This window comes from Crocuta crocuta, unplaced genomic scaffold, assembly GCF_008692635.1.
Source record: "Crocuta crocuta isolate KB4526 unplaced genomic scaffold, BGI_CrCroc_1.0 scaffold30, whole genome shotgun sequence".
In the NCBI taxonomy this organism is placed as follows: Eukaryota; Metazoa; Chordata; class Mammalia; order Carnivora; family Hyaenidae; genus Crocuta; species Crocuta crocuta.
In genome coordinates, this window is record NW_027528345.1 from 13,269,066 (window position 1) to 13,278,379 (window position 9,314).

At 53.0% G+C, this 9,314-nt stretch overlaps 1 protein-coding gene across 1 annotated transcript; it reads left to right on the top strand.

Annotated features, from left to right (window-relative positions):
* Nucleotides 1-1,156: 1,156 nt before the first annotated feature.
* On the top strand, nt 1,157-7,545 carry AMHR2 (anti-Mullerian hormone receptor type 2). The gene is made up of 11 exons (XM_077753481.1): nt 1,157-1,530; nt 1,832-2,014; nt 2,264-2,455; nt 2,722-2,799; nt 2,987-3,123; nt 3,233-3,463; nt 5,299-5,413; nt 5,558-5,730; nt 5,934-6,081; nt 6,250-6,386; nt 7,259-7,545. Exons 1-11 carry the CDS (start codon nt 1,458-1,460, stop codon nt 7,466-7,468), a joined length of 1,677 nt encoding a protein of 558 aa, XP_077609607.1. The 5' UTR covers nt 1,157-1,457; the 3' UTR covers nt 7,469-7,545.
* Nucleotides 7,546-9,314: the final 1,769 nt, after the last annotated feature.

The window sequence follows — 9,314 nt, forward strand, 5'->3', positions numbered from 1 at the left end:
TATTTTTAAAAAAGTTACAGCCTCATTCTTGGTCTAAGCCAGACCACTGCCAGAAAGGATTTGTAGGCAGCCACCAGGGGGACAGAGGCTAGGAAAACAGGGAACTTGTCCCCTCTGACTCTAATTCTCATGCGAGCCAACTGCTCACAGATGCGGAAATGATCACCTATTACTGTAATGTCTCACTTTAGGGAGGAGTCTGGTGGAGTTGGGCTCCTGTCTCCTATTGCACCACAAACCATAGACTTCTTCCCTCTCCGTGCTGACATTCCTGCCACACGCCCGGTGCTCTCCCCTCACATTTTACAGTCCCTGCAGCCTAATAGATATAGGAGGTGTGATTTTAGTCATCAGAGGAGGCTGGTGCTTTTTGCCCCCTGGAAGAAGCATCCTGAGTTTCTCCTATGTCTACTGACCTCTGGTGGCGATAGTTTGAACTGGACCCTCCCTTTCTAGTTAGTGGCCTGCTGGCAGGTAATGAATGATGTGTATTTTCTCAACCATCCAAATTCAAATATTCAAATACTGTATCAAATGGAAATTTTTTTATTGCTGAATTTTTGGTTTTCAGGCATCATGACGTAAAGAACGGAGCCTGGGCTTTGGAATCAGACTTAACCTAGGTTCAAATCCTAGCTCTGTTGTTTCCTAACAGAGCAAGTGACCTTGGGCAAGTCACCTAAGCTTAGCTGTCTTACCTGTAAAGTGAAAATAATAATAAAGAGCTCAATGGGAAAATGAGATGGTTGTAAAATACAAAGCCCTAGCTCTGCCGTAGCACATAGGTGCTCAATAAAAGTTTGTTACCTTCTCAATAATAGTGATTTGTTCAGTGTATGACTCAATATGATTTTTAAAATTTTGGTAACAAAATTTACCGTTATTCCCATTTTTCAATGTGTTTCAAATGTGTTTCAGTTTTTTTAACTCAGAAATTTTATATAATGGCTTTCTTATTCTTGAGTTTGGAAACTAAGGTCAACTTTAGTATGGTCTGTGAAGCTTGTCTGCCCAGAGAGCTATAGATCTGAGCCCTGAAAATAAGGGTTAGAGGGATCTTGGGCACAGCTGAATGGTTCAGTTGACCTCACTCTGGTTTCCAGTCTGAGAAGGGCTGACAGGATCCAGCACTTTCTTTCAGGGTCAGCAAAGGGCAGAGGTCTGAAGTCAGGCATCACAGGGTTCTCAGCTGGGCCTCCAAGACCCCCCTCCTCCCACTTTGCAGAGAAAAGAGGAGGCGGCTGCAGAGAAGAGGATATGCGATTGCTTCTCTGCTCCTCCCTCTCCCTGCCTTTCCCTACACCCATCCTCTCCCCCACAGCAGCCATCTCCCCCACAGAGACTGGAAAGAGGGAGGGGGGCGGAGTTGGGGACTGAGGGCTCAGAAGACCCACGGAGCCCTGTATCTGGATGAAGCTCTGGCTGGGGCAGCAGTGCTGGTTCATGCTGCCCTCGTCATGCTGCGTGCCTCCTCCAGCACGATGCTGGGGACTCTGGGCCTTTGGGTTCTCCTTCCCATAGCTGTGCACGGTAAGTGTCTACAGGGTGGGGCAGAGCCTTTCCACTCGCCCACTGAGGGAAAGGGGGACTTGAAGCAGCAGCCACCCCTTTGGAAGAGTCAGTGGGGTGGGTGAGTGAGGGCAAAAGGTACAGCCATGTGTCCCCATGGTGGGGTCAGGTTCCAGGCCTCCGCTGACCCTGTTTCCTCCTGTGGCTTTACCATGCTGGCCCTGGGATATGAAACATGTTTTGTCCCTTCTTTTGGCTGCTGCTTGTGCCCCTGCATTCACTCCCATCTTGAACCCTCCCCTCTCCCCACCCTGGGCCACAGCACCCCCAAGCAGGCGGACCTGTGTGTTCTTTGAGGCCCCTGGAGTGCGGGGAAGCACAAAGACACTGGGGACGCTGCTAGATGCAGGACCAGGGCCCCCCAGGGTTATCCGCTGCCTCTACAGCCGCTGCTGTTTTGGGATCTGGAACCTGACCCAACACCAGGCACAGGTGGAGATGCAAGGTGAATGGCAAAGTATATAGCAGGTGATAGCTATGGTGGGAGACAGGTACATCCTGGGGTGGGGGTGACAGCAGTGGGAGAGAAGGAGAAATGGAATGTGTGGAGGGAAAGAAAAAGCCCACATGAGATGGAGGGGATGTCTTTGATAGAGGAGGGAGTTACCCTCTCTGTTCCTAGACTCCATTATGCTTGCGCTCGCCCTCTCTCTCTCCCCCTCCTTTTCTTCCCCTTCTAATCCCACCCCATCAGGATGCCGAGACAGTGATGAGCCAGACTGTGAGTCCCCCCACTGTGACCTGAGCCCCCGAGCCCACCCTGGCCGCGGGTCCACTCTCTTCACCTGCTCCTGTGGCACTGACCTCTGCAATGCCAATTACAGCCATCTGCCTCCTCCAGGGACCCCTGGGACTCCTGGCTCCCAGGGTCCCCAAGCTGTCCCAGGTAGCCCCTCAGGGTGCCGGGGACTGGTGGGGGCTGGGGCCCAGGTTAGGATGAGAGGTAGAACCAGGGCCAGTTCTCACCCTACCCCCATCCCAAGTTTCCCTCCTTTTGGCCTTGAGAAGTTGGTTGCCCTGGTGACTGGGAGATAAGGGGCTTGTGACCAAGGTGGGGGTGGGTCCAGAAGCAAGTTCTCTGAGGAGGGTGAGAGGAACAGAGCAGATTTGGGGCAGGGCTCATCCAGGCTGCATTCTTGCCTTAATGTCCAGGCGAGTCCATCTGGATGGTTCTGGTGCTGCTGGGGCTCTTCCTCCTCCTCCTGCTGCTGCTGGGCAGCATCGTCTTGGGTACTAATCTACCCCCATCCCTCCCTTGTGACCTCAAGTCACTGCCCCAAAGCTCTGACCCCTCTCCAGGTTCCCCTGACCCCATGGTTCTGAGATCTCTACACCCTGAGCCTGTTACCTCCCACAAAACCCCCTTCCCAGTCTCTGTGACTGTGCACCCTGACTCAAGGGCTTTTTTCCACCCCAGCCCTGCTACAGCGAAAGGCCTGCAGAGTCCAAGGTGGCCCAGAGCCAGAGCCGGAGCCGGAGCTGGAGCCAGAGCCAGACTCAGGCAGGGACTGGAGTGCCGAGCTGCCCGAGCTACCCGAGCTGTGTTTCTCCCAGGTGCCCGGGGATGGGGGGAGGGTCTCCAGGCACCCCCAGAAGGTGATCTGGGGAGGAAGCCGGCCCTGACGCTCGCTGAGGCCCACACCCGGCACCGTGTCCCCACCAGGTAATCTGGGAAGGAGGTCACACAGTGGTGTGGGCTGGGCAGCTGCAAGGCAAGCTGGTAGCCATCAAGGCCTTCTCCCTGAGGGCCGTGGCACAGTTCCAAGCTGAGAGGGCACTGTACGAACTGCCAAGCCTACAGCACGACCACGTTGTCCGCTTTATCACCGCCAGCAGGGGGGGCCCTGGGCCCCTGCCCCGTGGGCCCCTGCTGGTACTGGAGCTGCACCCGAAGGTGAGGACCCAGGGACATCTATATGTGTTTGCATGTGTGTATAAGTGGGTGCAAGGGTGGGTGGCAGCTAGGTCCTGCTCGTACTTATTCTTCAGACTTCCTCTTCTCTACAACATTAAAAATAGTTTTGGGGAGGTTTCTTCTTGTTTTTTATTACACAACCAATACTTGCTAATATTTTTAACTCAGAAGATACAAAGAAGGGGAGATATCAAAACTATCATATTCCCAACCTTAAAGAAAATGAAACCATTGTTAAATATCTCGAGGCACAGCCCTCCAAAGTCACTTATATATTCATTCAATAAATATGTATGAACTATATGTCACACCTCTTGGGCTGAGAAAAACATCTTAGTCTCTGCCTTTGTAGATTTTATTTATTTTATTATGTTTTAAACTGTTTAAATGCTTATTTATACTGAGAGAAAGAGAGAGTGTGAGCAGGGGAAGAACAGAGAGAGAGGGAGAGAGGGAGAATCCCAAGCAGGCTCTGGCATTGTCAGCACGGAACCAACATGGGGCTCGAACTCATGAACCATGAGATCATGACCTGAGCTGAAATCAAAAGTCAGAGGCTTGGGGCGCCTGGCTGGCTCAGTTGGTTAAACTTCTGACTTCGGCTGAGGTCATGATCTCACGGTTCGTGGGTTTGAGCCCCGCGTCTGGCTCTGTGCTGACAGCTCAGAGCCTGGAGCCTGCTTCAGATTCTGTATCTCCATCTCTCTCTGCACCTCCCCTGCTCACACTCTGTGTCTCTCTCTCTCAAAAATAAATAAGCATTAAAAAAAAAAAAGTCAGAGGCTTAACCGACTGAGCCACCCAGGTGTCCCTGCGTTTGTAGATTTTATAGAATAGTGGGGGAGACAGAAGTGGGTCAGGTAAACACAAAGCTGAGTGTCAAATGTCCAGGGCATTAAGAGCTGAGAGAGGGGTACTGCGAGAGAAGAGTAAGAGATAGGACTCAAGAGGAGGGTCATGGACGGGAAGGATGGAGAGGAAGAGGTAGGCAAGGATCAGACCAGACCTGGCCTTGTGGGCCTGCTAAGGGTTTGGGACTTTATTAGCACCTGCAGTCCTCTATCTCTGAAATCTTGACTTCTGGGAAGTCCTCTCTTTGACCATGCGCCTCAAATGCCTAGTTCAAAAATCTCTGCTTTCTTGGTTTTGTTTGTTTGTTTGACCTCCCTGGCCCACTGATGGCACTTGGTAATGTTTGTTGAATGAAGGATGCCGTTGCTTCTTTGCCTCCCAATTTCCACCTGTCCCCCTCCCCCTCCCCCGCCGCTTTCCTGCCCAATGGCTCTCCCCATCGGGCCGGCTATCCCAGACAGGCCTGACACCTCAGGCCAGGAGGTTCATGAAGGGTACCAGCACCTAGCTTGCCTTGCCTCTTCTGTTTCTGTTTTTGTCTCAAGTCCCCAGGCAGTATAAGGTGGTTACTAGGTGAGTAACGCTAGAGTCAGGCCGCTTGGGTCCAAGCTCTCCTTGTTTCTCACCAAGTGATTTCCATCAAGTTTACTTAGCTCTCTCCCAAGCTCCTCGACTGTGAAATGGGAGTGACAGGAGTACACGCCTCCTTGGGTTGTTGAGGACTACGGGAGGGCTGGCACACCGTAAGCGCTCAGACACTTGAACTAGGGTTACTGTTTTTCCAGTCGATCTGACTGATGCACGTTCTCACTCCTCCACCACCTCTTGTCTCAGCCTGGATGGATCAGCGTGTCAGTCTGCTGGGAGAGGAAGGCGGACGTCTGTCAATTGATCTCTGCTCCCTGGGGTAGATCAGCCACCTCCAGCTTATGTGTCTTCCTCTTCTCTCTGCTTCTCCCTAGGGCTCCCTGTGCCACTACTTGACCCAGCACACCAGTGACTGGGGAAGTTCCATGCGGATGGCGCTGTCCCTAGCGCAGGGCCTGGCATTTCTCCATGAGGAGCGCTGGCAGGATGGTGGGTGAGCTGGGGGTAGGAGGCCGTGGGAGTCAAGAGCCATACTGTTATGTTTCTGATTCTCCCTTAGCTCGGAGGGGAAGAACTGGGTCAAAAGAGAAAGGAAGAATGTCCATACAGCTTCAACCTTGGCTTCTCCCACAGGCCACTATAAACCAGGTATAGCCCATCGAGATCTGAGCAGCCAGAATGTGCTCATTCGGGAGGATGGGTCGTGTGCCATTGGAGACCTGGGCCTCGCCTTGGTGCTCCCTGGCCTCACCCAGCCTCCCACCTGGGCCCCTACTCCACCCCGAGGCCCAGCTGCCATCATGGAGGTGAGTACTCTGTGCGAGGGGGAGGCCCGGAGATGATGGCAGTGGTCCTGACGAAGATGTGCCCTTTGCTGTGGCAACAGTGCAGCGGGACCTGTAGCGTTTGGGACATTGATGAGTCTAGTCGGGGGGATGTCGCACCGACCAGTGTTGCAGTTAGGCTTGCCAGGGAGATGATTCTTGGCCCTCCACGCCTTTCTCTTCAGGCTGGCACCCAGAGGTACATGGCACCAGAGCTCTTGGACAAGACTCTGGACCTACAAGACTGGGGCACGGCCCTCCGGCAAGCCGATGTTTACTCTCTGGCTCTGCTCCTATGGGAGATCCTGAGCCGCTGCCCGGATTTGTGGCCTGGTAAGGAGGAGTGTGACAGTGCCCCCTCTCCCCTCCTCCCATCTCACCCACCCATTCTAGATCCACTTACCTCCTGACGCAGGAAGATCTGCCCTTCTCCCTATTGGCCTTTCCACAAGGAGGCACCCTAGGGCTAGCTGACACCTAGCCCCCTGTGCCTTTCCCCAGACAGCAGACCACCACCCTTCCAACTGGCCTATGAGGCAGAACTGGGCAGCACCCCCACCACCTGTGAGCTGTGGACCTTGGCCGTGGAGGAGAGAAGGCGCCCCTACATCCCATCCACCTGGCACTGCTTCACCACAGTAAGAGGCTGCCTGCTGGTGGGCTGGGGACCTGGAGAGTGTGGGCCTGAGCTTCAAAGACTTGGCTTCTAGGACCAGCCCATCTGCTCCTGTCTCCTCTCATCTGCCACCGCTCCTGGCTCATGTTCAGCCGGAGCTGAGCAAATTTGCCTTGTACCTCCGCTCATCCTCTTCTACCATAAGCCCCATACGGCCATTTCCGAGTGAGGTACCTTCCTCTTACTCAGACTTGCCTGGTCTGTCTCTCTTGTCTCCACCATCCATTAGCCCTGTGTCTTAGGCCCCTCCTCCAGGAAGCCCACTTTGGCCTTGCTTCTCCTCTGAGCTAGACTCCCAAAATGGCTCCACTCCTGGCATCTGGGAGCCCAACATTCCATCTAATAATTCCTCGCCCTGTCCTACACATCTGGGTTTCTGCCGTGATTCAATAAAAGCCAACCCTAGGTATAAAGGGTTAAAAAAGGTGGCCAAACAGTGAAATTTCAGGGTCTGTATAAATAGTTTCCTAACAGCAAGCCCCTTTCCCTGCTACCTGGTCTGAAATTTCCACTGCACAAGTATGTGTTGGGTTAAGCAGTGTTTGCCTAAGACCCTGGTTGCCCGAAAGGAAGGAGAGTAATTTCCCATCGGCATGTTACGTCATTAACCCGAATTAGCTCCTCAGAGGAAAAGGTGGGCCCTCTGGAAGGCACCCAAAGAACCTGCCTCAGAGGGAGCAAGATGCAGTTGGGCCCGGGGGAAGGAGGCTCCAGGGAGGGTCCGAAAAGGAGTGTTGAGAAGAGGGTAGTGGTGGACCCCTTTGGACTCTGGGGCTTCTCAGGGGGCCACTCAGGATCCCAGGATTAAGCCTGCCTCTTGGTCCTTCTTCCCAGGACCCTGGTGGCCTGAGAGAGCTGCTAGAGGACTGTTGGGACGCAGACCCAGAAGCACGGCTGACAGCTGAGTGTGTACAGCAGCGCCTGGCTGCCCTGGCCCATCCTCAGGAGGCCCGTCCCTTCCCAGAGAGCTGCGCCCCCGACTGCCCACCTCTCTGCCCAGAAGACTGCCTCTCACCTCCTCCCCACTGCGATTCCCCCTTGTAGGCCTCCACTGAGTGTCTGCTGCTTCAGCCTTCGGCGAGGCACCAGTTCCAGGAATCCTCCTGTGTCGTCTCTCAACCAGAAAATATGCAGTTTATGTATAATCTACATACATGCGAACATAAATACAGTGGTCAGATGCCTGTCCGCTCTGCCTCACCACTATCTTTCCTACCTGCCACATGCTTGGCACCTTCTATGGCCATCCAGTACACTGCAGTCCCGACCAGTGACAAGGGGTGGGTGTGCGCAGGGAAGAGATAAAGTCAGCTTTATCTCCATGTCCTTGGGCCTCCCTTCATGTGATCCTGGGCTCCTCCTGTCTGTCATCGTTTCTTTCTCTTCCCCCAGTGTTTGTTCGGTGGGATGGCATGGCGGGCGCTGGTGAAAGAGGGGTGGATATGATGAAATCAAATCACTACTCTGAAGGTGCTCAGAGAGGCACAGCTCACTTTGCAGGGCCTGCACAGGGTCCTGGGGGAATGCCCTCTCCTGAGCCTTGAGTGGAAGACCTCACAGGGCACGGGAAGCTTGGGTTTCGAATGAGCGGTTTTCCAGGAGTGGTGAGGGCAGTAGGTATAGCGTCACGTGGTGCTGTGAGAAACCACAAGGAACCTGGGTAGCAAAAGTGCAGGCTGTGTGATGGAGAGAGAGGGGAGGTTATGTGGAGAATTGTAGGCAAGGCCTTGTGAGCCCCACTGAGAAGTTCTTCCTTTGTTTCTTTTTTGTATGTGTCTTTTCTACTGGCTTTTTAGAAAAAAAAAATTTTTTTTAATGTTTTTATTTATTTCTGAGAGAGAGTGTGTGTGTGTGAGCAGGGGAAGGTCGGAGAGAGGGGGAGACACAGAATCTGAAACAAGCTCCAGGCTTTGAGCTGTCAGCACAGAGCCCGATGCGGGGCTTGAACCCACAAACCGTGAGATCATGACTTGAGCCGAAGTCAGATGCTTAACTGACTGAGCCACCCAGGCACCCCTCTACTGGCTTTTCTTTCCCACCCCAGGTCCCTTTCGCACAGGGTGCCCTTTAGGGACATGTCACAGTAGGTGCCTGGTTTATAGCACCAGTTCAGTTTCTTTCTTTATTTTTAAAACTTTTTTTATGTATGTTCATTTCCTGAGAGAGAAAGAGAGAAAGTGGGAGCAGGAGAGGGACAGAGAGAGAGGGAGACACAGAATCCTAAGCAGACCCCAGGCTCTGAGCTGTCAGCACAGAGCCTGATGCGGGGCTCGGACTCATGAACTGCGTAATCATGACCTGAGCCTCCTCTTCTTCTTCTTTTTTTTTTAAACTTTATTCATTTAAGTAATCTCTGTACCCAGCGTGGGGCTGGAACTCATGACCTCAAGATCAAGAGTCACATGCTCCTTCAACTAAGCCAGCCAGGAGCCCCCCTAGTTTGGTTTCTAACTACCTAAGTGCACTTGGGCAAGTTACTTTCTCTTTCTAGGCCTCAGCTTTCTAATCTGCTATCTCAGGGGCTTGGAGGCCTTCTGATCTAACTCCAGTAGACCAGTGGGACAGCTTTGACTTCCCCACAACAGGATTGATTGCTGGTCAGTGACCGATGTGCCCTGTGTCTTTGAGCAAGTTACTTAACCCTGGAATCTGTTGTGTCATGTGTACAGTATGGATAAAAACGCCTACCCTGCTTGCAGAGTTGATGCAGGGTAAAAAAAGAAGAGGTGACAGGTCATGTGCAGCACCTGACCTCCGTGGACACTCTATAAATGGGAACGGTTGCGACTGAACGTTGAGATGATCTCTCGTCCCTTTCCCGCTTGCTTGTTCTAGAGTTCCAGGATTAGCCTGTGCAGAGCCTGTCCACTCTTAAGCCTTGAGCCTTCAC

Coding starts and splice junctions, on each gene's coding strand:
- AMHR2 (XM_077753481.1), top strand. CDS start 1,458: ATGCTGCGTGCCTCCTCCAGCACGATGCTGGGGACTCTGGGCCTTTGG. Junction 3,124..3,232: donor CCGAGCTGTGTTTCTCCCAG/GTGCCCGGGGAT, acceptor TGTCCCCACCAG/GTAATCTGGGAAGGAGGTCA. Junction 6,387..7,258: donor CCTGGCACTGCTTCACCACA/GTAAGAGGCTGC, acceptor CCTTCTTCCCAG/GACCCTGGTGGCCTGAGAGA.